Raw genomic sequence first — 27,946 nt, 5'->3', positions numbered from 1 at the left:
GTCAGCCCCCCATCCCCGTGGTAACCCCCTTCCTGGTTAAAACCCCTGCCGTGGCTTCTATTTAGGCTCTGATCCCTGCCCCCACACAACCATGCATTGCTCTCCGACTCGGGGGGAAAAATATGACGGCTTTCCAAGAGTTCCATTTGAAAAGAGTGGGGCTGTGTTTATTGGTCAGAGAGAAAAACGGTAGAGCAGAGAGGTCGAGGGGTTTACCCGAGGCCCCAGGGTGTTGAAATTTGTCCGATATGCTTTGTTTTTAATATGGTGAATCCCACTGACTGGTCTTCAAATGTTAAACCAACACAGTTCCTAGAACAAACCCCACTTGGCCATGATGGACTTACTGCCGTTTTTACAGACCCGGGAATAGGCCTGGCTAAACTTTTGGTGAGGACTTTGCGTCTGTGTTCACACAGGATACTGCAGTGGGCTCTTGTCTGGGCCTTAGTGCCCAGACATAGTTCTCTCTCCCTTCTGGAGCCAGCTTTGGGAACCTGCATCCTTCGCTTTTCTCTTTCAGTGGAGCCGTGGGATTTGCCAGCATCCAGGGTTCAGGGGGTTTCCCCGCGGTTCTCATGTGTGCGGCAGGGTCGGGCTGGGGGGTCGGAGGGGACAAGTGAGAACTGCCAAGGACCCGGCAGCAGGAACGGCCCCGGGGACCGTGTCAGATGTGCCCCCCCCCCCCCCCAGTCCTCGAAGCGACTCATGCAGACGGACAACGCAGGTCTCCCTAGTCTGAGGAAAAGCAGGGCCCGTGAGGACAGACTCGGGAGAGAGCAGCGGCGGGGGAAGGGTCCTCTGCCTGGGATCTGAAGTCCCTGCTGGCCCCCCCGCCCCCATCTGCCCCGCAGCGCCCCGGATGCCGGGAGTCGGACCGCGGGGAGGGCCGGCGTGCGGCGGCGGCAGGCTCCCGGGGCCCAGGCCGCGTCGGAGACTTTACTCACACTCTCCTACCCCCTCCTTGCGGGGCTGGGCCCGGGCTGCGGGCTCGGGCGGGAGTCCTGGGCCTGGCCCCGGTGCCCGGCGGGGGCGATAGGCGGGGCGACAGGCGGGCTCACAGGTGCCGCCCCCGGTGCCGCAGCACGTCCGTGGGCGTGAACAGGAAGTCCTCCCCGCAGACCTCGCAGTGGTAGGGCCGCTGCAGGGCAGACACCTTCGGGAGGGGCTCGGGGGTGGCTTTCTCAGCCCCTAGGAGAGAGGAGACGCGAGGCTGGGGGTGGGGGGGCGGGTGGCTCCACCGCGTGTTCCCACCCCTGCCCAAGTCCCGGGGGCGGGGGGGGCTCAGGCTTTCTCCTGGCCCCGGGCTCTCCCTCCTCTGGGAAGCCTTCCTGGATTAACACATGCACACAGGCAAGTCTTTACTCTGTGTCTCTTGTGTCTCTGTCACCCCCTGGGACACCCACTGCTGCCTCCCGGACCAGCCCTGGCGGGAGGTGTGCGGTGCATGCCCCGGGGTGACAATGGGGGTGTGTGGCCGAGACAGAGAAAAGAACGACAGACACAGCGAAATGAGAAAGAGGGGACGTTCTGGGCCCTCGCATCCCCGGCTCCTGGTCTCTGATGTGGCTCCAGCCGGGGTTGTCCTCAGTCCCCAGGTGGCGAGCGGATGAACGCCCAGACTCGCAGGAAACCACCGTGGGAGGGGCGGGCGGCCACAGTGCCCTAGCCTGCCCCACATTCTTACCTGGGGGGCTGTCCTGCGGGGCCTCAGGGCACGTGTTCTCATGGGCCATGCGCTCCAAGGGCGTCAGGGGCATGTGCAGGCCACAGTGGGGGCAGGTCCAGAAGGTGCGGAGACAGTCGCTGTACAGGTCCGTGTCGCTCTGGGGCAGGAAGGCTGCATCAGGACGTGGCCCCGTCCCAGAACCCCTCGGGGTTGGGAGGCCCCATGCTGAAACCACGTCTTTGCACTAAGATGAGACGTGGCTGGTGGGGAGGCCGGGACTCCCTCAGATCCCATCTTCAGGGGCAGGGGGCTGATGGGTCAAGTGGGGTCCATGCTTACCGCGAGGCAGTTGTAGGTGAGGAAGTCAGTGACTGCGTAGCCCCCTTTAGTGGGGTGGGGGGAGAGGGGAGAACTGCCAAAGAGGCCGGGGAGACTGGGGGCAGTGGTGATGGTCTGGGGTCCCACATATAGGTTCTGGACTTCAAGCCCTGTGAGCCGCCGGAGGCTGTAGGGAACCTGGGGAAGGAAGGACAGGAAAGGAGAGATGGACTCAGGGAGACACTGTTGGGGCACCTGGATGGTTCAGTAAGAGGGCCAACTGCTTAAGTCAATCACAGTCTCAGACACTGGCTACCACAGGCTTGTCTAACACACGCCCTGGTGCCCCTTCTCTGCTCCCTGTCACCTGGGGGACCACAACCAGACCTGCCACCGGGCCACCTTGCCCATCCTCACCCAGCACGTTGGTCCGATCCCCCTGCCCTGGCTCCCTGGACCCACCGCTCCAGGAAATCACTCTGGTGCACACCCTTCTCTGCGCCCCATCCACACGCAGTAGAATCAGGAGCAATTCCCAACTCCCCGCTGACGAGGTGGGGAACTGATCTTCCCCTGTGCCCTCCGTGAACGGATGGCTACTTACAGCTTCCTTCTCCAGCCTGCACGCCCTTAACTCTTACTGAGGGTAGCTCACACAGCGCATGTGGTGGGTGCTCAATAAATGCATGTTGAACTGGTGGGGAGGGGCCCGCAGGGGCTAATGGCTCGGTCTATGGAGCTGGGCTCCCGGGGTCAAATCCTTGCTCTGCCCCTCCCCTGCTGTGTGACCTTGGGCTTGTCCTCGGCCTGTCCGGTTTGCAAACCCCCACAAGGAGCTGGAAGCCAGGCCTTCTGGACTCTGAAGCCCCGTGGCGGGCGGTCCCTCTGGCCCAGGCAGCACATACCTTGGACGCCGCAAACTGCAGCAGGTCCCTGCTCAGGTCTGCCACCTCCTTGTGGTCCACCGGAGCCGCCGCCTCCTCTTGATCCACCTCTGGCCACCGCCGCTGGGCCTCACGGGCCAGCTGCCGGTCCAGGGCGCTTTCCCAGTGGGCCCGGAGCCGCACGGAAGCTGCCAGAAGGCGGACAGCGCTCTCACTCTCCGCAAGCTGGAGCTCCAGCCAGCCGTCGGCCACCAGGCGCGAGCAGTCCCCATTGGTGTCCAGGGACCGGCTGAAGAGCAGGAGGGACTGGAAGAGAGGGGACAGGAGGTCGACGGTGGGTGTGCGGGGCAGGAGGCCAGCTCAGACCCCTGCCCACCCTTCATTCCTCTCCCCACTTGTCCGTGGACCCCATGTGTCCACCTCCCATTAAACACCTACTGCACCCCCACCCCGTGTGCCAGGCCCCCTTCCAGCCTCGGCTGCAAACGAGGGTCCCTGCCCCCACAGAACAAACTTGGTACTTGGAGAGAGAGACCAACCAAGGTTAAAGTGTAAACTGTACTAGGTTCTAAGAAGACAGGGTCATCCTCCCGTGTCACCACAGGGCTGAGCTAACACACACAGATGCTCTGTCAACACCTCCTCGTTCGGCATCCCTCCCGTTTGTACATGTCACTACCTACGCTTTACCCTCAAAATGTACAAACAAGAACTGAACACTAGTTGACGGACAGATGCTGAGGGCCCTGACTCCAGCCCGTTTACTTTAAAATGTGTCAGGAAATGGAAAAAACCCCGGCTATTGTAGCGGACTGATGGGGGGACACGGACGGATCTGCTCCGCCTGCTGTTCTTTTGTGTGTGTGAGAAACGCCCTGTCAGACCCCAAGCATGCGGCAGAGAATCTCCGCTCTGAATCTTTGCTTCCTCGCCGAAGTCCTACCCGGCGCCACCACGCTGCCCCGCAACCCCGCTCTGCTCCTTTCTAGCGCTGCTGGGGGAACCTGGCATTCTCGCCCCTATTTCTTGGTGTTTCTGTCTACTCTCTGCCTCCCCCACGCCTCTGGGAGCCCCAGGGATGCGGGCCGTGTTGGGATTCTGGTCACGACCGCATCCCCAACACCTAGATCAGGAAGCAGTGCCTAGTGCCAGGCAGCTGCTCGATCGTGTTTGAGTGAAGACGAACCAAGCAGGTTCGAGTCAGCATTCCGGGCGCAGGCGGAGAGCAAGGCGCCGGCAAAATCTCCGGAGGCTCAGGGAGCCCGTGGGCTTTCTCCCTTCCCTCTGCATTCCCCGGGGTTGAAGTGAGGGGGCCTGGTTACGGGGACCCCAGCTGACAGGCAGAGGAGCCATGAGGTGTGGCGTGGGGCCCCGGAGCTCTGGCTGGGTCCCCTGCTCACTGTGCGGCTCAGACAAGCGACATGCCCCCCGAGTCTCATGGCGGCGTGCGGAACTCATGGGGTAGGGCAGCTAATGCCTGCAGGACTCTCCCTTCCTGGCTCCAGACACATACCCCGATCTACCCGCAACCCAAGCGTGTCCTCGGCCTCCACCCGGGGCCAGCCACCACCCTCTCCTCCCCAGATGACTGCAGTCGCCTCCTTGCTGGGCTCCTGCTACTGCCCCACATCGGACCCTGTTCCAGCTCTGCTCAAACCCTCCGGGGGGTGGGGGTTCCAGTCTCTCCGACCTCATCTCTCTGACGCCACTCATCCCTTCACCACCTCTGGTCCAACTGTTCCCTGGTCACGGTGGGCATGTGTGTGCCTCAGGGCCTTTACACTTGCTGTTCCAAGACACTCTTCTCCCTACGTATTCTGTGGTTCCTTCCCTCCCTTCTTCCCTTGTTCCACTGCACCTTCTCGATGAGGCCCAAACTCTGATCACTTCATACTACAGCCTGTTCCCTACCCTCACCCCCCCCCAACCCCCTTACCCTATTCATTTTCCTCAAATATTCCTCATCTGCTAACATATCACAGGGCACTGCTTTACTGTCCTTATTACCATCCTCCCCAGCTGGACGTGAGCTCTGGGACAGCGGGAACCAGGTCTGGTCTTATTCACTGCCTGCAACAGGTCTGGGGCACACAGCAGGTGCTCAGCAAGTGCTTACGGAATGCAGACACAAATGCAGAGCCAGCAGCCAGCTGGGGGAGGGCAGTTCTTTGGGCCCACCCCGGCCTCCTGCCCCGGGGAGACAGTTGTCAGACCTGCGAGTCGGGCTGCGCGGGGCTGGGACCCACCTGCAAAGCGGGGACGCGGACGCAGTTCACCAGGTAGGGTTTGTTGGTCTCCAGCAGGGAGACGAAGGCGAGGAGCTGGTGCTTGCTGCTCATCTTGTCCTTGTCATCTGAAACAGTCCACAGGGCAGCTCAGGGCACCCTGCCACCCGATCTCCTACCCTCAGCAGCCCCTGCGCTGGTCTGTCCCCCCAAGGGTGCCAGTCCCCCCAGGGCCATTTACACACGTTAAGAAATACTGCTACTTTTGTTAGGTGCGATAGCGTTCTTGTAGTGCAAAAAAGTCCTTATTTTTACACTTCTAAATGATAGGACAGCGTTGGGCTCCCTGCTTCTCCCTCTACCTGCTGTTCCCCCTGCTTGTGCTTTGTCTCTCTCTGACAAATAAAAAAATCTTTAAAAAAAAAAAAAAAAAGGATGATCAGATACACAAAACTAAATGATAGGACATCTGGGACCTGATCCCAGCAAAAAGGAGAAAAACGTGAGGTGACGGAAGACACGGGGTGGCAGGAAGCTGGGTGAGGGTACCAAGGGCTCATCCCATTCTCTACTTGGATGGGGTCTGGGATTTTTCAAAATGAAAAAATAAAGGGAAAAACAATGTAAAAGGAAGAGGATGAACTGTCTGGGAATTTACAACAGTTAAAGATCTGAGAGCAAAGTTTAAATTCTATCTTTGATGTTTAAAATCATAAACCTTAGCTTTTGGGGTTAACGCGGTTACTTTGTTTACAAACAAGGACAGAGAGGAGTTGCGTCCCAGAGCTCGTGCCTGTGCCTTGGGGAGGGCGCCCGGCTGAGACCCCGCCTGGCCTGTTGCGGCCTCAGCCGGCTGCTCCCTCCGGCCAAGCGCCTGGACGCTGCCTTCCGTGCCCCCACGGCCAGGACTAAGCCGGGGTGTTCACAGGGCCCACGGGACAGGTCCCCTCTACTTGCGAAAAGCTCCGGCCTCTGGGGGTGTGGCCAGAGTGCCCCATCAGCCGCCACCGCCCCGGGGCGGGGCTCCGCCTGGGAGCGACTCCCCGAGAGGTCTGGCTTTGGGACCCCGAAGGCCCCACACCTGCCGCTCCCCTGTCGGCAGCCCCAGTGGAGGCAGAGTGTGGGTGGGAGCCAGGGGGTAACCCCAGAGGGTGAGGGACAACCCGAGGTCCCTGTCCCTCTGCCCCTCCCCTCCCGAAGGGTTCTGCTCTCCCCGCCTGCACTCACAGTACCTCGGCTGGCCTGGCCGGCCCCGGCCTTCCGCTCCTGCGGGTGCAGAGCCTCGGGGCTGCTGGCAAAGATGCATGTGGGGTGCAGCACGGTGCCCTGCTGGGACTGCGTGTGGAACATCTGCAGAGGCCAAAGGCGGATGCCAGGTGACAGAGGCCCTGGGACCTACTCCTCCACTGCCCAGAACCCTTCTCCTCCACTCTCTCAGCCAGATTCCCCCGTCCATGTCTCCACTCAGAAGTCCCCTCTTCCGGGGGCCTGGGTGGCTCAGTCGGTTAAGTGACTGCCTTCGGCTCAGGTCATGATCCTGGAGTCCCTGGATCGAGTCCCGCATCGGGCTCCCTGCTCGGCGGGGAGTCTGCTTCTCCCTCTGACCCTCCCCCCTCTCATGTGCTCTGTCTCATTCTCGCTCTCTCAAATAAATAAATAAAATCTTTAAAAAAAAAAAAAGTCCCCTCTTCCAGGAAGCCTTCCCTGACACCCCCACACTGCACCGGAGCCCCGTGAGGGCAGGGCCAGGACTGTTCCCATAGCCGCCAAGTCCCCAGCACCGAGCAGGGCTGGGAAGGCGTGCTGAGTGACAACGCGCACGCGGGTCCAGGGCGCAAGGAGGAGGCCCACCTGGTCCGAGTCCTTGCGACTGCTGTTGAACGGATCCGGGACGGCGAGCTGCGGGTAGAGGCCCCGGCCCAGCACCAGCTTGAGCAGGGCCATCTGGTCCCGCGTCAGGTCCTGGGCTGAGCTGGTGGCCGCCTGCAGCTGATCCAGGCTGTGACGCAGCTGAAACTTCACGTCCTGGGGGGAAATGCGGGGTGGGGGGTGGGGATGGTGGGTTCCCGGGGGGCCCAGCCCGGTACCCAAGGGGCTGGCGCTAGGACACGTGGACCCCAGGGTGCTGCGGAGTGCGGGGACCAGGTCCTGTCCACGGAGCCGGGTCTCCTGAGCGGAGCGCAGCCCACCTGGATGTCCACGCTGTCGCCGGGCCCCCGGTCCTCGTCGCTGGAGCCGCCGTCCAGGTCCCCCTGCAGCCGCAGCACCTTGCGCCGGCGCCCCCCGCCCTCCTCGTGCTGCCGCTTCAGGTGGTACAGGGCCCTGCGCTCACGGCGCTCCTGCAGCCGACGGTAGCTGTCGCCTGGTGTCGCGGCCTGCGCCCGGGCCAGCAGCCCGTGATCCTCCAACAGCTCCTGGGGGGGGGGGGGGGGGGGGGGGGGCGCCAGGTGAGGGACACAGGGCCTGCCACCCGCCAGCCCCTCTGTTTTAGAGGACACGGGACGTCATGTCTGTGTGACACAGAGAAAGGGGCCCCTGCCTTTCACCACCCTCTCAGGTCTGCAGGCCAACACAAAGTGAGATGCCGAGAACGGCCTGAACATCCGCGGTCCCCGATCGGGGGGAGGCTCCTAAAATTGCATGGTAGGCCGCGGTCGGGTGACCACCCCCTCCGGGCCTCAGTGTGGCCATCCGCAGTCACGGGCAGTGATGACGCCAGGGACTCGCCCTGTCCTAAAGGCTCTTCGTGTATTAACTCATTTAATCCTCAGAGGACGGCACGGAGGCTGAGGCCCAGGGCCGTGCAGGAACTTGCCCAGGATCGCACTGCTAGTGAATGATGGAGCTGGGACTTGCCACTGGGACGTCCGCTCCGGATCTGATGTGCCAGCCATCGCCCCCTGCTGCCTCCCAGAGCTCAGCACCCCTGCTCCAGGCGGCCAGGTTCTTCGTGAGGATGTAGCATGTGACCGCTGACCCTGGCCTCTTCTCCAGGAAGCCCTCCTGGATTTCCACCCCCTTTGACTCACCCAGGCCACCCCACGTCTGAGTGTCTGAGGGTTGCAGGAGGTGGGTGTAGGGTGGGACTCCGATTGCGCCATCAGAGAAGGAAAGGGGTGGTGTACCCACACTCACTACCCCTCCCCCTCCCAGCCTCCCAGCTTTGGTCCCGAGCCTCACCTTGAACTGGCGCCGCAGGTTGGCCATCTCGTACAGCCGGTGCTCCTCTATGCCCCGCTGGCGGCACCACTTGCGTGAGTTTCTGCTCCGTTCGGATTTCACCTGGGTGGAAAACCGGACACCAGGGGGTCAGGGCCTAGCTGGATGGGGAAGGGTGCAAGGGCTGACCCAGCGCCCGGACGCCCCCAGCACAGGCCCAAACACCAGCCCCTGAAGAATAAGAGGCAGGGACACATGTGTTCTCCTTCTTCTTCCAGGTCTCAGTGCCACTGCCCCCTCCTACAGGAAGCCCTTGCAGACCACACTGGGTCAGACATCCCCTCTGGGCTCTCCCAGCCCCCTGGACTGCCTATCACAGCCCATTCTCGGTGATCACAGTCCGGGGACAGGTCTGCCTCTCTGCACGGGACTGTGCAACCCAGGAGGGCAGGGCCACGTGCTTTTAGTCACCACCAGTCCCCAGCACTGCCCGGCACAGGGCCAGGCCCAGAGCACGTGCTGGATATACACGTGCCACCCTAGGAGTGTGTGGCCCTCCCCTGGGTGGCAGGGCTTTTATTCAGCGCTTTAAAAACTCCAGCCTCGGGGGCGCCTGGGTGGCTCAGATGATTAAGCGTCTGCCTTCGGCTCAGGTCGTGATCCTAGGGTCCTGGGATCGAGCCCCACGTCAGGCTCCTGACTCAGCGGGGAGCCTGCTTCTCCCTCTCCCTCTTCCTCCCCCGCCCACCCCGCTCATGCTCTCTCTCTCTCTCTCTCTGTGTCACAAATGAATAAATAAAATCTTTAAAAATAAATAAAAATAAAAACCCCAGCCTCGGGTGCCTGGGTGGCTCAGCCGGTTAAGCGTCTGCCTTCGGCTCAGGTCATGATCCCGGGATCCTGGGATCAAGCCCTGCATCAGGCTCCCTGCTAAGTGGGGAGTCTGCTTCTCCCTCTGCTGCTCCCCCACATTTGTACATGCACACTCTCTCTCTGAAATAAAAATCTTTAAAAAAATACAAAACCACCACCAGCCTCCCCTTGAGGCTGGGCCCTGGGAATGAATGGTGGAGACGGGGCCCTTCCAGTTTGCAGAGGGCTCAGGGGTCCTCGGCAGGGCAGCGGGCCTCCCCTGGCCGCACGCAGAATGTCACAGACAGCGGTGGCCCCGCCGCCGGCCTCACCTGCAGCCAGGCGTTGAAGACATTGAAGAGCGTGAAGGGGTCCCCCTGGTCACTCTCCAGGGGCCGCCGTGCCACCGCACACTCCGGGTGGCTCTGGGCACTGCGGGTGAAGGGCGACTGGACGCTGAGGGCAGCCGCGATGGTGAGCACGGGCTCCGCCAGGTGGAACATGGAGCCCAGGATCAGCATCTTCCCTGGCGGGGGCGGGAAGAGGTGCGCGGACACCGAGCTGAGCCTCCTGGGCTCCGGGACGGCCACCCCCCACCCCCCACCCCCGGCCAGCTTCAAACCCCCTCCGCCTGGCCCGCAAAGGCCTCGGGAGCCACAGGGACAGAATCAAGCCCATGCTGCTTCCCAGTCACGTGAGTCTGGGCAAGGCCTCAGTTTCCCCATCTGTAGGCCGGAGGTCACCTCAGTCTCACTGCCTCGGGCCCCAGGTGGGCACCGTCTGAGAGCTGGCTGCTGTCGGCAGCACTGCCCCCACCCACCTGGCTCTCCTCTCCACAACTGACGCCCCCACAACCCCCTCCTGGCTTCGTGTTCCTTCCGGCACTCGCTCTGACCCCCCACGGTCTCTCCCTCCTCCCTCCAGAACGGGACTCCCCATGAGCCCCAACAGCCAGCCAGGCACACCGTGGGCACTGACTTCTGCGCCTGCCTCCGCTGGATCCTCTCCTGCCATCTTTGTTTAATTCAAGGTGGAGGTGGGGGGAGAGGGGAAGGGGGGGGAGTGGGAGCAGGGAAGACAGGGCAAGACGGAAGCAGCAGGCCCCTGGTCCGCACCACCAGGCCCTCGCCTACCTGCCCCGTGCTCAGCGGCCTGCGTAACACGCGTCTGACTCATCCTCTCTGGTCCCCTTGGCTGCCTTTCTGGAAAGTTCCTGTTACACATCTAGCCTCGTAAAATAAAGCTGGGCAAGAAAACGAGGCTGTCCCAGAACCCTCTAGCTCTGTCCCTTGGGCAAGTCCCTCCGTTTCTCTGCGCCTCTGTCTTCCCGTCGTTGAAATGGGCTAACAGCGGCGTCTGGCTGCCATGAGAACGGACCGTGCCACGCCGGGAAGCACTCGGCGCCCCACCTGGCGCAGACGAAGCACGGTGACTGAGCCATCCGGGCCCGGAGGCTCCCGGCACTGAGTCCCCGCAGGGCTTGGGGACCAACAGTGTCCGCCTGGCTGGGGTGCCTCCCAGCTCTGCCCACAGCATGACCCTGAGCAAGTGAGTGACAACCTATCTCTGAGGCTGGATTGAGTTACTCCCACGTCACGCGGATCCAATCCAGGCCCTGTTGCCTGCTTGCTCCAGGCCCTTGGGTGCAGATCTTTGTCCCTGGCCAGTCTTCAACTTCCTCGTCTGTACAGAAGGGGTGACCAAAGGCCCTCCCCTCCCCAGGTGAGGGTGAAATGACAGAAGGCCCACAGAGCCTTTCACTGACACACGGCCGATGCTCACAGAACGTTCTTTTTCTTCTCAGATCGGATTCCCCTTGCTCTAGCCCTGTGTCCTCAAACAAACAGAACCACCTTCATAACCACGAGAGGCCCTCAGGGTCGGTGGTCCCCAGGCTCCTGCCCCCCTGAAGCTCCAGGATGGTGCACTGAAGGGGACGTTAATGATGTTAACATGGGCAGAAGGTTCTGTGGAGCATCATGCCCAGCCAATAGTGCCACAAGGAGTCCTGCTCGCCTGGGAATACTCTGTGTGCCACGGAGCCTCTAGAACGTCTCGAGTCAGGACAATCAGACCAGAACACAGTCAGCGAGTTTCTCAGAAGGGGCAGGGATGACTCAGAGATGAGCAGGAAGAGGCAGGCCATGTTGACATCCTTACGACACCAAGAGAGGGGACACCAGGGTGGAGCTGGGAACAGGGTGTGTGGGGAAGAGAGGGGCCTGTTTGTTTACTGCTGTAACCCAGCGCCCGGAACAGGGAACTCGTGACCGAACCGACGGGGCCCAGAGAAGGAACAGGCTGGCCCTACGAGTCGCTCAGAGCATGAACGGTCCCCGCAGCCACTCCCAGCGCCCTGGGTGACCACTCTGAAGGAAGTCCTCACCAATCACAACATCCACCGGCAGCTGGGCCAGTAGGGACCCGATGGGGGTGAGGGCCTCAGAGCTGTCCAGGGCCCCCTGGTCCCGGAGGTAGAGGATGGCCGTTTCCAGGCTGGCTGGTGGTGGGGGCTCGATGAAAGGGAAGGTTCGTGGGTCCCCCACGTTCATGCTCTTCATCTGGAATGACAGTTGAGCCCCCCAGGAATGGGGGACACAGGACCTACTATGGAGCACTGGCTGGGGGCTCACAGATCATAAACTCATGCTACCTTAAAACTCCCAATGCCAAGGCCCTCTGCACGGGGCAGGGGAGAAGGGCCACTGTCTGTCTGTCTGTCCAGCACCTCTTCTCCCGGACCGTGGCCGCAGAGCAAGCCACAGGACCTAAGCTGGACCAATCTTGGTTTCTCAGCCCCTCAACACAGCAACCGAGCAAGGAATGAGTATGGGACCTGAGCTGAGCCAATCAGGATCTTCCCAGGGACGTTTGCAAACGGACAGTGGGAGAGAGAAGTTCTGGCTTCCTCTCTGGTTGTGAGGGGCCAGCGTGGAAGCCCAGAGCTGCTGGGATTATTTTTCCCTTGCCTGGAGATTAGCCCAAGCACAGCAGATGAAGAAGTCCTCAGTCATTCCTAAGCCAGACCACCCCCCACGATGGATGCACAACCTCGTGAAATCCTCTTTTCTGCTCACGGTAGTTTGAGTTGGGTTTCTCTCACCGTGGACCAAAGTGAATCCTCATTAATTCAGAGGTCCAGAGGGGCAGCAGGGTGTGGGGGAATCAAGTAAAGCATGCACCCATCACCGGGCCTGGCAAGGCAGAAGCAACCATCCCCTCTCTGGACCGAATGGAGGAAAGGTGGGCGTGGCAGCTCATGGGGCCGGGAGAGAGCAGGAAGGGCCCAGGGGCTCTAGCCAACCTTGCCGCGAGGTCATCTGCTGACTTGGGCCTCATCTGGCGGGCACCACAGCTTGGGCTGGCCACCCAGCAAGCAGCCGGTCCACCTCCCTCCCTGCTGCCTGGACAAACATCCAGGGCCCATGAAAACAAAACAAAACAAAAAACCCTTTACGTTAGAAGCTCTGGGTGAGGGGTAAGGCCAGATTTTTTAAATTTAAGCTCTCTACGTGATTCTACTGTGTAGCCGGGGCCAGCAATCCCCGCTCTGAGCTACTCAGCCAAGGCCACGGCCCTGGGCATTTCCAGGTCAACCAGGAGACACCCATGACCCAGTGCTGCCGACGAGACAGGGATGGGAGAGCGGCCAGGGGCCTTCAGGGAAAGGTGCCCAGGGTCTTAAAAATGAGACCCACGTGGAGGGGCAGTTGTTGCCTCTGCCTCTGGATGGTCGAGGTGGTGGTGATGTCATGGCTGCCACAGCCAGGTGGCACGCCTGAGGCCAGCTCGGAGCCCGACAGCCCCAGATGGAACCCGGGCTCTGACCGCCTGGGACACACCTGGGGCAACTTAAATCACGTCTCTGTGCGACTGGTTCCTCGTGCAGAAACTGGGATGATAAGACAACCTCCCGTCTAGTTTTTGCGGGGATCCAAACAGTTCTACACAGACAACACCGAGGACGGCGCCTGGCCCACAGCAAGTGCGAGGCAAGCGCTCTCTATCCAGCGTCACCTTTGCCATCACTGTGCTTGGAAGAGCCGCTGACGGACGGAAGATGGAAAAGGCTGGAACGAGCCCGAGCCCTGTAGGACATCACTGACCCACTTAAACAACCGAGCCTGCCGCCTCCCCATCTGGGGACTGCTCCGCTGTGAAACGGTCCATCGTCCATATCGGTCAGGCCCCATGGGTCAGGAACTCACACGGTGGGCCCCAAGCAGCATTTTTGAAAAATGAAATCAAACAAAACAGGAACTACGAGGGTGCATCACCCACAGGGAGGGGGCTGGTTGGTGCTCCCGGCCGCTGCCCCCCGGGGGAGCCTGCTGTGGAAGCCGTCGGCCCTTCTTCTTCTGCCCGAGCCCAGAGCCCAGAGCCCAGAGCCCAGAGCCCACACCGGCCAGGCTCCCCAGCAGCCGCGGGTGTGAGCGCTAACCAGGGCAAGGCAAGTGGAGGGGCCTGGCCCTCCAACCCTCCCAAGCTCCTCTCCCACGCTCCCTCCCCTCCACCAGAGCCACACGGGGAAGGGGCCTGGGTCCCCAGAGAAAAGAAACCGCCCGCCACCCCGAGGACCGAGATTCTGTGTGCCGGCCGCTCGGCGAGCGGGCCCATTTGGTACAGCTCCCTGATCGAAGCAAAGCTGACTAACGAGCTAAGAGCCAGGACGTAAAATGTACGGAGAAGCCCCGGTTTCAAGAGCCACTTCCGGGCGGATTTTCTGTCCCAGCTGACGGCATTGACGGAGTCACGAGGTTCTTCCCACGAGCCTGTGGACCCCGGGACAATCCTCTCCTTGCCAGGGGGCCCGGACGGTTGGAAGCCATGAGCTCCCGTGCCCTTCCCGGCCCTGAAACCCCAGGGTGGGTCCCGGCTGAGGGGCCCCCTCCCCACCCAGGCCTCACCTGCAGCACCAGCGCGTCGAGCGCCACCCTCCGAATCTCCGGGACGGGGTAGGGGGCGAAGGCGTCGTAGTCGGACTCAGCATAGAGGCGGAAGCAGACCCCGGGGCCCGTGCGGCCGGCCCGGCCCTTCCGCTGCTCGGCGCTGGCCTGACTGATCCAGAACTCCTGCAGCCGCTGCAGCTTGGCCTGTGGGTCGTAGCCCATCTCCTTCACCTTCCCTGCACGGGGATGGGAGACTCGGTGCGGCAGCCACGGGGGGCGGGGGGCGCACCTCCGCTCGGTCCCTGACGCCCTCGCCTCCTTCATTCCACTGACGCAGACAGAGAGCTTGTTTAGCCTCGACCCTGACACCCTGACGCTTCGTTGATTTAGCCTTTTGTTTCCTCATTCCCCCATCTCTTGCTTGTGTATTCAGCAGCCTGGTCATCCAACTGTTATTATTAGGCGCCTGCTGTGTGCCAGGCAGCGTGCGAGGCGCCGCTGTGATCGCTGTCCCTGCTCTCCCGGGGCTGAACAGAACAGAGTTCATCAACTCTAAGACCAACTCTGTCCACTTTCACAGTCTCTGAAAACGGGGCGCACCTTGAGAGCAAAGCCACGTCCACATTTAATGGCCGGCATTTTTAAATTTTGATGGTACATAAAGTGACAATGTTTTACCGCTCCCAGGTTCGGTACGATAAGCTCACTGCTAACACAGAGTGCTCACTCAGCACCAGGCACCATCCATAGTACCCAGGGGAAGAATTCGCTCGCTGAATCCTCAAAACCGAGGGAGGCTCTGCTATTCTTGTCATTTTACAAATGAGCAAATACACATGGTCTCAGCGACACAACCTTGGTCACATAGCCAGGCTGGCCCCAGCGTCTCCCAACCGCTACGCTACGCTACGTTGACTTCCCAGACAACGGTCCAGTTGGGAAGACAGAAAAGAAATAGGTCAACAGATATGAAATATAAGGCCCATATTCTGGGGAACAACAGGTCTCATAAGGAAAGCAACAGTGGCAGGAGGAGGGGGAATCACAAAAGTGGACAAGGTAGGCCTCTCTTATGGCGGCACATTTATGCAGGCCCTGAAATGAGGGCGTGAGCCCTGTGGATATCTGGAGAAAGACTGCTCTCGGCAGGGACAACAGTAAGTGCAAAGGCCCTGAGGCAGGAGCAAGCTTGGAATGTCTGAGAAGATGCTGCCGCTGCCCCACAGCCCTAAGGCCCCCTACTCCCTGCTTTGGTCCAGAGTTCCCTCACTGCACTTGCACATCTCCAGACCCCACACTTCTCTCTAGGGCCTGAGGGGTGGCGGGGAGCAGCTCTTACCAGAATCGACTACAAAGCGGATCCCATCAATGGTGACAGAAGTCTCGGCGATGTTGGTGGAGAGGATGCATTTCCGAACTCCAGGGGGGGCCACGTCAAATACCTGAAGGGGGGGCAGAGGAGGAGGTGACATCTGAGACTAGCTGACCCTTGCTGACCCGTGTCTGGTGGCCTCCCTGACGACTCCTGGATGGCCCACGGGCACGTCACACCCACTTACAGTTATCTCGAATAGCCTCAGCGCCTCCCACTGAACACTTTTCTCCTCCTCGGGTCCCCATCTCAGAGACAGCTCGTCATCCACCACTCCACGTGGGCCAGGAATCTGGGCTGTCCTGGCTCCCCTGCCCCTCCCTGCTCCAGCCACACCTGCACGTCTTGGACGTTTCCGAAATTCATTCCGTTCTCCCCAACCCACAGTCTTGCCCTGGTCCAGGCCCTCGCTTCCCACCCAGGTCCTGCCCCAGCCTCCTCCCTGGTCTCTGGTCTCCCATCCATGATCACACACAGCAAAGGGATCTGCTAAAGCACAAACTGGCACTGCTCCCCACCTTGCTCAGAACCCTCCCATGGCTCCCAGGAGCACTCAGGACAAAGCCCAAGCACCACACTGGGTCTTCAAGGCCCTGCGGCCTAGGCCTGCCCACCTCTCAGTACCACCCGGCCTGCCTTCCCCATCACAGTCTGGACCCCAGACACCCTGCAGGTGGTCTCCCAGGGGCCCCACCTTTCTCTCACCGCAGGCCCTTTGCACAAGCCCTTCTCTTAGGCCCAAGAGACAAACACAGTGGTCAAGAGTGGGGGATCTGCGACTAGGCCTGGGGGCCAGAGCCAGCCTTCTGTTTTTTGTGTATCAAGTTTTAACACAGCACAGCCTCACCTGGGTCAGTCTGCGGCTGCCTTCCTGCTGTAATGATAGAGAGGAGTAGAGCCAGAGACGAAATGGCTCACAAAACCTATGACTTTGGGGGCACCTGGGTAGCCCAGTTGGTTAAGCGGCTGCCTTCAGCTCAGGTCATGATCTCGGGGTCCTGGGATGGAGCCCTGCGTCAGGCTCCCCGCTCAGCAGGGAGTCTGCTTCTCCCTCTCTCTCTGCCCCTCCCCCTTCTCATGCTCTCTCTCAAATAAACAAACCTACAACTCTGTACTCCCTGGCCCTTTACAGGAAGTTGGCAACCCCTGGTTAAGAGCGTGGGCTCTGGTGCCAAACTACCACGTTCCAAAGCCTGGTTCCACCACTTACGTGACTTTGCACGAGTGCCTCGGCCCCAGTGTCTGTGTCTGTCCTGGGTAACAGCGGCCCCTGGCAGACGGGGCTGCCGGAAGGTCTCAATGAGGCCAGGCGTGCACACAGCTGCCCACTCCGGCCGGCACCCAGCAATGCTCCACACACCTTAGCCAGGGCACTCTTCTCCCTGCCCCCTTCCTAGGCTGGGGCTTTCTCGGGTCTCAGTTTTGAACGTTTCTTCCTCCAGGAAGCCTTCCCTGAATCCACCACAACTGTGCTCTCACAGAGCTGTGCCCGTTTCCAGAACTTTCCTTTTCCATTTGTAAATTATCCTTGCTTGCCAGCTCCCTCCACAGACCGGCAGCTACTCGAGGGGAAGGGCCATATCTTGGCTCCCAGCGTGTCCCAAAGAGCCCCCTCGGCGCAAGGGGAGGCACTAAGGAGGTGCTCAAAGGTGGTTTCTTCAATCAACCAATGACTAACTGTGAAGTGAAGGGCCTCCCCCTTCCCCCCGCAGAGAACCGTGGTAGTCAGCCTCCACAAAGGCCCCAATGTGGCTCGCCTCCCGGGATCCACACCCTCATCCAGTACCTTCCCCCTGACCAGAGCAGCCCAGGTCAACTAACGGGACACTGCAGACATGACGGGCCGTGATGCCCAAGGCCAGGCCATAAGGGACGTTGTGGCTTCTGCTTGGGTCTCTTGGGGAGAGCCAGCCACCATGCTGGGAGGACACTCAAGCAGCCCACGTGGAGGGAAACTGAGGCCCCCACCCAACAGCCCGCCATGTGAGTGAGCCCTCTTAGAGGAGGGCCCTCCAGCCCCGGGCAAGCCTTCCGATGGCAGCCCACACCTCAGCTGCACCCTCCGGAGAGAGCCTGGGCCGGAGGCACCCACCGAAGCCTCTCGCGACCTCCTGACCTGCGGGAGTGATGTGAGATGGTGAACACTTACTCCTCTAAGCTGCTAGGTTTGGGGGGACTCTGTTATACGGCAACAAATAACTACCAGGGTGACCCGACGGCCTCTCTGACGGCCCCCTCCCAACCCTTCCCCACACCCAGCTCGCAGACTCCCACCTCCACACCTGTGCTCGAATCGGGCCTCCCCTCCCCTCCCATACAGCCAGACGCGCCCCGCCCCCCGCCCCCATCCACCCCCCCACCCCCCCGGCCTGGCCACACGTGGTACCTTGTCCTGGTCGGCCACGGAGAGGGTGCTATGCAGGGGCAGCACCACCCAGCGCTGGGTGCGGCCGGCGTAGGTCTGGGCAGCCTCGAGGACCGAGCTGATCTCTGCCATGCCACTGAGGAAGACGAGGACGTCGCCCCGCTCCTCGGGGGGGTACTTGCTGTCGATGGCTTCCAGTACCCTGAGGAAAGGCCGAGGGTCCAGCCTCCCGGACTTGGACGCTGCTGGCTCCGTCTCCTGTGGCTGGTACACGACCTGCAGGGAGACGGCCCCGGGCAGGGGCGCACCTGTCACCCGAGCACAGGGCCACAGGGCAGGGAGACCCCAGGCTGCGGGAGACGGCGGGGACCCCTGGCGCCCTTGAGCGAGTTAGTTAGAGGAGGACGTCCCAAAAGGACAGCGTATGGGGGTAACCAGGCTTCTGGGGCGCTGGGGACGTCCGAGGTTCTGCAGTCCGGGTGCCGGCTGCACGCAAGTATTTGAAGTGTGAAAGTTAGCTGAGCTCCACGCGCGACACGCACGTTCCGTCGGGTTTGACAGGTAACTTCAACAACAACAGAATTTTTAAGGGCGGAGTCAGGATCAAAAGCCTAGAGAAATCACTTCTCAGACAGCATGCTCCCCCCCTTTTTTTTACAGCTGCTCGGAAGACAGACGGATGGGTATTTAGAACCCACAACCACAAGGAGCAGTGCGGTTTCCTGGTGCTGGGAACTCCGGGACTCCTACCAACTCCCCCTGTGAGGGAAGGGAGTGGCTTTCAAACACAAAGAGAGCAGGCATAGACCGACTCGCAGGGCCACCGGGAAGCCAGGCGGGAGGGGTCCACGAGTGCCACCCATGGGGGGGGGGCGGGGAGACAGACAGGTGGGGAGGGGAAAGGGGATCCGAAAGAGCGAAGAGAAGCTGCCTGGCCCGGGGCCACATCTGGGATTCCAGCAGGATTCCAGTCCCGGCTCTGCCGCTCCGCATCTCTGAACCTCCGTCTTACCCCAAAGGGGCAGAAATCCCTGGCGCAGGCCCCCCAGGGCTGTGGCGAGGGCCGCCCTCGTGGGCTCCCCCACGCTAGCGGCTTCACTCTGATCCCCGACAAGACCACTATGCGAGCCACAGCAAACAGGCTGGAGCAAAAGGGGGCAAAGGTCAGGGTAGAAGTTTCCGGAGAAACCAAAGACCTGGGGTGGGAGATTAAGGACGTGTGTGGAGTCAGGCCTGCCCAGGACCGCTGTGGGGACGGGGTGAGGTCGGGGGTGTCAAGTGGTGTGCAAGACCCACAGTGGCCCCAGAGACTCTGCTCTTTTCTTCCTGGGCACGTCGTCCCCTAGCGAGAGAGCGAGCACCTTCCAGCCCTCCCCACCTTGCACCAGATGGGCACGGAGATGAGAACAAGACAACTGCAAGGTCACGTCCAACTTAAAGACAAACTGGCCTTCCCCTGGACTAGGGCTCCTTCCCTCTTCCTGCAAGCTTTGACCAGACAGACCTGGACAGCTCCCTAGAACAGTGGTGCTTGGTGCGGGGGCGGGGGGGGAGGGGGGGTGGGGGCTGCCCCCAGAGGACATTTGGTAACATCTGGAGACATTCTGGGCCATCACCCCTGAGGGGGAAGAATGGCGCTGGCAGCTAGTGGGAAGAGGCCAGGAAGGCTGCTAAACATCCTACAACACGCAGGGCAGCCCCCACAATGGAAGAATTATCCAGCCCAAAATGTCAACAGTGCGGAGACTGAGCAGCTCCACCCTGTGCAATGGCAGAGCAGGAGAAAAGAGGAGCCCGGGTCCCTGAATGACCACATGCAACAGAGCTGCCCAGCAGCCTGGACCAGCAGGACTGTTATATAAGAGGAACGAACTCATAGCTTTACTTCACTGGGTCTCTTCCAACAAGCACCAAGCACCTGCCCAGCCCATTGCAAATGCTCAGGAGATGACAGCTTTAGAAGAGAGAGCACGAGCAAGAATGTCCTTCACAGAAAGATGGGACTCTGAGCAGGAGAGAAGGGACAGGTCCAGGCCGGCCAGAGACCGGGTGGGAGGACTGGGGGACACGGGAGCAGCACTGACCGTGATGGGGAACAGCCTCCCAGGCACCTGCACCACGGGAGCACCACCGAAGTAGCTGGAGAAGAGCGAGATGTTGATGGTGGCCGACATGAGGATGACCCTGAGGTCCGGCCGCTTGGGCAGCAGGCGCCGGAGGACGCCCAGGAGGAAGTCGTTGTGGAGGTGCCGTTCGTGGACTTCGTCCACTATCAGGACCTGGTACTGGGGCAGGCTGGGCTCCCGCTGGATCTGCCTCAGGAGCAGCCCCACCGTCAGGAACACGATCTTGGTGGCTGCCGTCCGCGTGCTCTCAAAGCGGATCTGGTAGCCAACCTGAGTTGGGGGAGAGGGGGATGGTCAGGATAGGAGCCCGCGCCTGAACACCAGCCCGCACCCGCCCAAACTGAAAATCTGAGCAAATGCCCCTGCTCCCCGGCCCCCATCAGACTCTGGAGTCCAGCACGCTTGGGGCTGGACGTCACCTCTGCCGCTTAGTGCTGCTGACTTGGGGCGAGCAGTTCCGTGCCTCAGAGACATTTCCCCCCTGCCCCGATGCTGGGAGAATGGTACGTGCTCATGCACATAAAGTGTCGGCACAGAGCCTTGCGTATATACTAATTAATGATCATGGGGATAGTTCACCTTTGAGTCCCTACTCTGCTGGGAACTACTGTAAACACTGAATGGGCACCCCCTACTCATTTCATCCTCACAGCCAACGTGAGAAGCAAAAACCACCATTCTCACCTCACTGATGGGGAAACTGAGGTCACTCATCCAAGGCAAAACACAGTTAAAGGCAGTATTGAGAGGAAATGATCTTTTTTAAAAATTTTATTTGAGAGAGAGAGGAAAAAAGCACAGTGGGGAGGGGCAGAGGGAGAAGGAGAGAGAGAATCCCAAGCAGACTCCACGCTGAGCGCAGAGCCCCACATGGGGCTCGATCCCACGACCCTGAGATCGTGACCTGAGCCGAAACCAAGAGTCGGACACTCAACCAACTGCGCCACCCAGGCGCCCCGTGAGGAAATGATCTTAACCCTACCTTGTATCACATACACATCAATTTCTGATAAATTATAGTTTTAAAGGTAAAAATCCTTAGGAAAAAACGTAGGATGTCCTTATGTCCTTAAAGTAGGGGGATAATCCTTAAACAGAACCCAGAGAGTGCCAACCACAGGAAGAAAATGACAGACTGAACAGTATTTAAATAAAAAGACACCGTCATCAAAAGACAGCATTCAGAAAATGAAAGACAACTCACAGAGTAGGAGACAAGATCTGCAATACACAAATCCTACAAAGGACTCGTTTCCCTCCTCTTTAAAACCCCATAAATCGAGAACAAAAAGACAACACTAAAGACAAACAGGGAGAAAGACTTGAACAGACACTTCAGAAAAGAGGATCTCCAAATGGCCAATACACACGTTCAACCCTTAGTTGTCAGAGAAATGCAAATTAAAATGTGCTACTACGATCCACCCACCCAGAAAAGCTAGAACGAGAAAGATTAACTGTAACAAGTGTAGAACACAGCACCAGTTGGGAATGTGGATGGGTACGACCACTTCGCAAAGCGGCTCGGCAGCATCCACTAAAGCTAGACGTTCTTGCAGATCTGACGCGTCGGCGGTCACACTCCTAGCTATATCCCTGACGGAAATATGTACCGACAGACAGCAAATGGCATGTTCTAGAATGTTGATGGCAGCGCCTTTCCACAAGAGCCTCAAGCTGGAGATGCCCCAAGTTCCAGTCAACAGCAGAAGGGACAAATGCCTTGTGGTGTCTGCACCAGGGGATACCAAACAGCAGCGAGAAAGAACAGGAGGACAGTGTGCACCCACACACTCGACCACAGACAAGTCCCACAAAACTAATACCGGGCGACAGGGGACAGGCACCAAAGAGAACACACTTTTTGATTCCATTTATAAAAAGTAAATAAAAGAGGCAAAATTGATCTGTGGTGTTTCCTCTTTAACTCAACTGTCATCATCTAAGAGATAATCTATCACTCAGGATAGTGACAACTCTTGGGGCCTCAGGGCAGTAACGGGGGGGACGTGGGGGACAGAGGGTTTCTGGGGTGCTGGTTACATAAATGAATTCAATTTGTGAAAATTCACTGAGCTACATAGGACACGTACTCTTCTGCTTAGAGTATTAGAATTTCAGTAACGATTCTTAAGGGGCAGAACCTGGATTAGAACCCTAGAAATCATTATAAAAAAGTAGCCTCACTCTTTTTTTTTATGGCTGCTAAAAAACGAATGATTTAGGACATTTCCAATTTTTTGCTGTTAAAAGTGTCATACTGGGAGGGGGGCGCCTGGGTGGCTCAATCAGTTAAGCATCTGACTCTTTTTTTTTTTTTTTAAGATTTTATTTATTTATTTGACAGAGAGAATGAGAGAGAGAGCACATGAGAGGAGGGAGGGTCAGAGGGAGAAGCAGACCCCCTGCCGAGCAGGGAGCCCGAGGCGGGACTCGATCCCGGGACTCCAGGATCATGACCTGAGCCGAAGGGAGTCGCTCAACCAACTGAGCCACCCAGGCGCCCAGCATCTGACTCTTGATTTCGGCTCAGGTCATGATCTTGGGATCAAGCCCCACATTGGTCCCTGCACTGGGTGTGGAGCCTGCTTGAGATTCTCTTTCTCTCCCTCGGCCGCTCCCCACACTCGCACTCTCTCAAAAATAAAATAAAAATTTAAGAAAGTGTTATGGGTAATGCTAGTGCCTTTCTCGTTTGGACCATATTCAGGTCAATCTGTAGATCAGTCTCTCGAAGAACCGGAAGTGCTCCGCTAACTTTCATCGATACGACCACAGGGGCAACAGCCTACGCCTCGAGGTCGCGCTGGAAACACCGGAGAGCTGGCTAAGGCCCACTCACCTGGGAGCCATACTGACTGAGGCTCTCGAAGCTGACACGCTTGGCCAGGGAGATGCAGGCGATCCGCCGGGGCTGGGTGCATGCCACGTGACTGAAGCCGGCGGCCAGCAGGTACTGGGGCACCTGAGTGGACTTGCCACAGCCCGTGTCCCCGGCCACCACCACCACCTGGTGCGCCTTCAGCGTCTGCAGGATGCGGTTCCCGTACTGGGCGATGGGAAGCCCCGCCCGCCCCTGCTGCAGTTTGGCCAGCCGCCCGAACGCCTGCTTCTGGCCGAAGTCCAGGTAGTGCAGCAGGGCTCGGCGGAACTCGGCAACTCTCTCCGGGGGCTGCCTGCCCAGCCCCCGGGAGCCGCGGGTGTCGGGGCCCAGGACCGAGAGGTTGATGCGGTAGCGTGGGTCGTAAGTGCGAGGCAGGTCAGCCAGGGCTGGGACGCTGTGCTTGCGACACACGGGGTCTTTCTCCCGCTTGCTGGTGGCCTTGAGACTCTGGAATCTCTGCAAGCGTTCAAAGAAGGCCCAGAACTTCTGGCACTCCTCAGAACCCTGGCGTATATAATCCTCATCGCGGAAAAAGGCATCCTCGAAGAGGCGACGTGTCTCTGGACAATTCCAGTCCCATTTCTCGGGGGCCTCCTCCTCACCGGGATCCCAGTGTCGGCCTCGGGGATCCCCGCCCTCCTTCGTTCTGGGAGGAGGCATGCTACTGGTGCTATCTCCAAGTCACAGTAAGAAGCCAGTGTCTGGAATAAGGAACCACGCTCTCTTCAAAGAGACACTCTCCCTCCTCGTTGATGGTCCAGGATGACCACAGGCAGTGACAGAGCAAGTGCCCAGGAACCTGGCTCAAGCTGGCGACACCCAGGGCCCCTCACAACTCCTGCAGTGATCTCTGGGACAGACACTAGTCCATCCTGGGTTTTCAGGTCCAGAATGCCTGGAGGAGAGAATAGAAGACATTCATTTTTAGAAACATTTCCTGAGGGGCGCCTGGGTGGCTCAGTTGGTTCAGCGACTGCCTTCGGCTCAGGTCATGATCCTGGAGTCCAGGGATCGAGTCCCACATCGGGTTCCCTGCTGAGCAGGGAGTCTGCTTCTCCTTCTGACCCTCCTCCCTCTCATGCTCTCTGTCTCTCATTCTCTCTCTCGCAAATAAATAAAAAATAAAATAAAAAAAATTAGAAACATTTCCTGAAAGCCTGCTGTTCTGGAAGCACTGGACTAGGACGGATAATATGAGTAAGGCCATCCTGAGCCCTCACATGTGGTCGTGGTCACAGGCGAGAGACAGACAATCCAGTGACTGGGCCGTGGGAGCCCACAGGAGCTGCCTGACCATACTTGGGAGTCAGGGAAGGATGCCCAGAGATGTTTGAGCTGAAACCTGAAGGAGGGTGGGTCACGGGGCCAATCGACAACAGAACCCTGTCACGAGCGGCAATGACACAAGAGGGGTGTGGTATAATGAAGAGTAAGGCAAGTGTTCTTCATCTGAGGTCCCTGAGCTTCAGGACATCTAGGAACGCTTTGAAATCAAGTGCACAATTTTGCAAGTGTTAGGTTAGACGCGGTCTTTGCTTGCCTGGCACATCCCTTCCTCCCTTCCTTCCTTCCTTTTCTGGTAACAGCACCCACCACCCCCCCTCTCCCCACCTTTGAAAAGCAGTCCTTCCTGGATTCCACACGGTTCTGACGGCTCCAAGTCAGAGAACCCCTACTGCTTGGGCAAGCGACAAAGGCCTGGCCCATCACGGCACCCGACTCCTCCTCCTTCAACCGTTCATTGGTGCGAGAGGCGGACACATGACCCACAGGGAGCCAATCACGGCCTTTCTCTGGCATTTACACTAGGACGACGTATCAACCCGCAGCTGTCTGTAGTAGTAGCTCTTGAACCCCCGAGTCCTTCCTAGAAACCCATCCTAGAGAAAAGCCTGCACATGCGCACAATGAAGGACGCGCCAGGATGGCCACTGAGGAACTAGGAGGAGAAGTGGGAGAGAGAGGAGCTTGGCTTAGTCCACTCCAACCCCCACTTCTCAGCTACACAAGAAAATGTCTTTTGGGCAAAGTTGGTTTTCTCTCAGCTGCCTAAGTCCTAACGTATGTACAATTTTATGGAGTGAAGCCCATCACCCAGATTCTTTAAGTTTATGACCTTAAGAGCATTCAAACCTTCCTTGGTATAGGTTTTGGAGTCAGGCAGATCTGGGTTTGAATCTCTGAATCTCCGAATCTTCATCATTTATTAGATGTGTGGCCACCTGCAAATTAACTATTTTGAGGCTGTATTCTTCACCCATAAAATGGGGATAATACCTACTTCCAAACACTGCAATGCTTATCGCCTACCCTGGGACAGAGGAGCTAAACAGTAACTAGAATTCAAGTCCACTCTTTCTCGCAGTGATGACTAACATGGAAAATCAGTGACAGGAACCAGGGCATACAGCCTGGAAAACTACACTCAAAAGGCCACAATTTGAGGCTCCTGGGTAGCTAATTTGGTTAAGTGTCTGACTCTTAGTTTCAGCTCAGGTCATGATCTGAGTCATGGAATCGAGCCCCGCACCAGGCTCTATGCTCAGCAGGGAGTCTGCTTGAGATTCTCTCTCCCTCTGCCCCTCCCCCACCCCTCTCTAGAATTAAAAAAAAAAAGGCCACAATTCGCCTTCATCTGGAATTAGCAATGCTTTCACCCACTCTCCCTGCAGTCTCTCAGGGCCATCACGGAACACAGTTCAGAGATTCGATCTCTGCAGTCTCAGGGGGGAACTCAGGCCATCCCTGGGAGTAATTAGAGCCAGAAGGGGGGTTTCTACTGATGAAGCATCTGTGAGCTGGCAGAGTGGTTTCCCATGGGAGCACATTTTCTGGTAAACACCTGGGTTAGGTGATGCTAGAGTGGCTTCATAGGTAACTCCTGCTGGAAGGGAGGCAGTAAGAGGAAAAGGCCTTAGAAGGCTATGGATACTGAGCCCGGGATCCCGAGAAAAGGATCCGGAATGAAATGAGCATTCCTCCCAGCTGCAAGCTGCCTATGCGCACGTGGGCCCAACTGAGTACCATGGCTCTGGAGTCTCAACCTTGTAGATTTCCTGGGTCCCCTCGATTCTCTGCCACAGTGTCTCTGTCCATCTCTGGGTCTCTTGGTGATGGCTTGCAGAGTTTCTCTGCTTCTGAGCTCTCCCCTCTCTGGCTGGCCATCCTCATGTCTCAGCCTGTTTTTTTCAGCTCACCATGCTCACCCCTCTTCCCTCTCATAGTCTGGTCGCGTCTCTCGTCGTTTCTCTTATCTTCAGGTCTGATATTCTCTCCAACCAGCCCTCTCCATTTGACCCTTTCCATTCCTCGTCACTTCTCCAACTGACTTTCTCACTTGCTTGTTCAGTCGTGTTTTTTTTTTTTCCTGACGCTCCATTTTTCTCTCTCTCCAGTTCCCAGTCTCTATTACTGCCTCTCCCTCCATCATGACTATTCATCTGCATTTCCCCACCTAACCTTTTGTCTCCCAGTTCTGACGCTTTACTAGCTAACAGCGCTCCTCACTTATCAGGTACTATTCTAAATCACCTATGTATATTTATATGCACAACTACATACATACACACAGCTACACTTTCCTCGTGTTAAAAAGGTGCTATTTGGGGTACCTGGGTGGTAGAGCTGGTTAAGTGTCTCTTGGTTTCAACTCAAGTCATGATCTCAGGGTCATGAGATCAAGCTCCACATCGCTGGACTCGCTCTCCCTCTGCCCCTCCCTCCTCCTTTAAAATAAATCTTAAAAAAAAAAAAAAGGTGCTATTATCACTCCCTATTGTACTGAGCCAACGACAGGTTAAGTACACAGTGAGACAAGGAATTCAAATCCAGGGAGTCAGGCTCCCATTTATTCCTCTTCATCTTCTCAGTGTGATTCTCCGTGGTCTGGCTTTTAAACTTGACACTGTCTTTTCAGTTCTCTTTGCTCTCCAAGTTTACCAAATGCACGCTCTCTCCATCGAGCCCCATTTCTCCACACTCCAGATGGCTCTCTTCACTGGTCTGCCCTAATCACCCAGTTCCCATCTATCTCACTCACTTCCCACCTCCGGCTTTCTCTCCAAGTCTCTTTCCCTTGGCTGCTCTTCCCCTTTCTCAGTCCCTCCATTCAGCTTTTGCCAGGTTCTCCCTATGCCACTGCCTCCATCTCTATCTATCAGTCTCTCACCATTAATGAAGAAAAGTCTAAGATGGAGCTGCGAGGCCAGAAGGATGGGGGAAGCTCTCCTGCGATACCACCTGAAGTTAGTACTGGAAGAACTGTCAATTATAGGCTCCAACAGAATTGCCGACAGGAAAGAATCATCAATTACAGGTGCCAACAGGGAAGGAGGTACAGCTGCATCTCCCACAAGAAAGCGACCACCCCAGCAACTCAGCCAATGAGAAACCACCAACACCCCGAACTCTTGCTCTTCTCCAACCTACTTTCCATTCAAAACAACCCCTCCCAACTTCCTCCTCCTTCTCCATAAAATTATCTTCTCTTTGGTTGGACTAGCCAATGGTTTTTGCTGTAGCTGGCTTGTCCCAAGTTGCAACTCGCAGTTATCCCCAAGTAAACCCATTTTGGCTGGTAAAATAACTTTTAAGGTCAACGAGTGTTTTGTTCCTCCGTTTGAACCGCCCTCTTCCTCAGTCTCTTTCTGTTCGCTAGTTTCCCACCTCCCCAAGTTCACGGTGCGACCACATTTCTCTGCAGCCTCTGGGAGGCGCTCTGGGGGGGACCCCATCAGCTCCTTGGCCCCAGTTTGCGGCTTCCGTCCTCTCTCCGCCTCCCCGTCTCTCGGTCCCTCAGCTTCTCCGAGCTTCTTTTCGTGGCTCCCATTTCTTCCAGTTTCGAGTCTCTGTGTCGCCCAGGTGCTGTCGGGGCGCTCAGGCTCCATCTCCGTCCGCTTCTCCCGGGCCCCATGTCTCCTCCAACACATGTTCCCATGTTGGAACTTCCCTCCCCACCCCTCGGCTCGCTCCCCAACTACCCAAGCCGGTCGGACACCCACCGCCTCCGCCGCCACGGCCCCGCACAGCAGCCCCGCCACCCTCACCTCACTAACAGCCGGAATCGCTCCAACTTCCGGTCCCCAGCGCCCCTCACGCGCCCGAAGCCGCTTCTGCGCCTGCGCGCGCCGCCTTCACTGCCAGGCCCCACCCCGCCGCAGGCAGAGGAGCCAGTGTGCAACTGGGAGCGGCCAAAACGCACTCT

At 58.4% G+C, this 27,946-nt stretch overlaps 1 protein-coding gene across 9 annotated transcripts; it reads right to left on the bottom strand.

Annotated features, from left to right (window-relative positions):
* Positions 1-140: 140 nt before the first annotated feature.
* On the bottom strand, positions 141-27,946 carry DHX34 (DExH-box helicase 34). Of its 9 annotated transcripts, none has more exons than XR_010408208.1 (18): positions 27,789-27,946; positions 22,702-23,638; positions 19,818-20,129; positions 17,755-18,009; positions 15,336-15,438; positions 14,015-14,232; positions 11,494-11,668; positions 9,440-9,633; positions 8,277-8,378; positions 7,286-7,510; positions 6,948-7,121; positions 6,329-6,446; positions 5,118-5,224; positions 2,893-3,177; positions 2,009-2,185; positions 1,688-1,826; positions 948-1,191; positions 141-738 (listed from the first exon to the last, which is right to left on the bottom strand). XR_010408208.1 is itself a non-coding variant. In XM_045891831.2 (17 exons), exons 2-17 carry the CDS (start codon positions 23,401-23,403, stop codon positions 1,058-1,060), a joined length of 3,420 nt encoding a protein of 1,139 aa, XP_045747787.1. In that variant the 5' UTR covers positions 23,404-23,638; positions 27,789-27,946; the 3' UTR covers positions 141-1,057. The 9 variants fall into 9 exon arrangements, 7 of the variants coding, with proteins under 7 accessions (XP_045747787.1, XP_045747789.1, XP_054367456.1 ...); XR_010408209.1 differs by having other exon boundaries at positions 141-598; XM_045891831.2 differs by having other exon boundaries at positions 141-1,191.

The sequence above is a fragment of the Mirounga angustirostris genome, unplaced genomic scaffold (genome assembly GCF_029215605.1).
Source record: "Mirounga angustirostris isolate CCGP_5_RB_7025 unplaced genomic scaffold, mMirAng1.0.hap1 SCAF_16, whole genome shotgun sequence".
Taxonomy (NCBI): domain Eukaryota; kingdom Metazoa; phylum Chordata; class Mammalia; order Carnivora; family Phocidae; genus Mirounga; species Mirounga angustirostris.
This window is presented reverse-complemented; position numbering and strand designations above follow the sequence as displayed.

Bases quoted from the DNA above. Each gene is read 5' to 3' on its own strand.
- DHX34 (XM_045891831.2), bottom strand. From the start codon at position 23,403: ATGCCTCCTCCCAGAACGAAGGAGGGCGGGGATCCCCGAGGCCGACAC. The intron at 8,379-9,439 runs GTGAGGCCGGCG...TTTTCCACCCAG, and splicing joins TCTTCAACGCCTGGCTGCAG to GTGAAATCCGAACGGAGCAG. The intron at 1,827-2,008 runs GTAAGCATGGAC...TTCCTGCCCCAG, and splicing joins TCACCTACAACTGCCTCGCG to AGCGACACGGACCTGTACAG.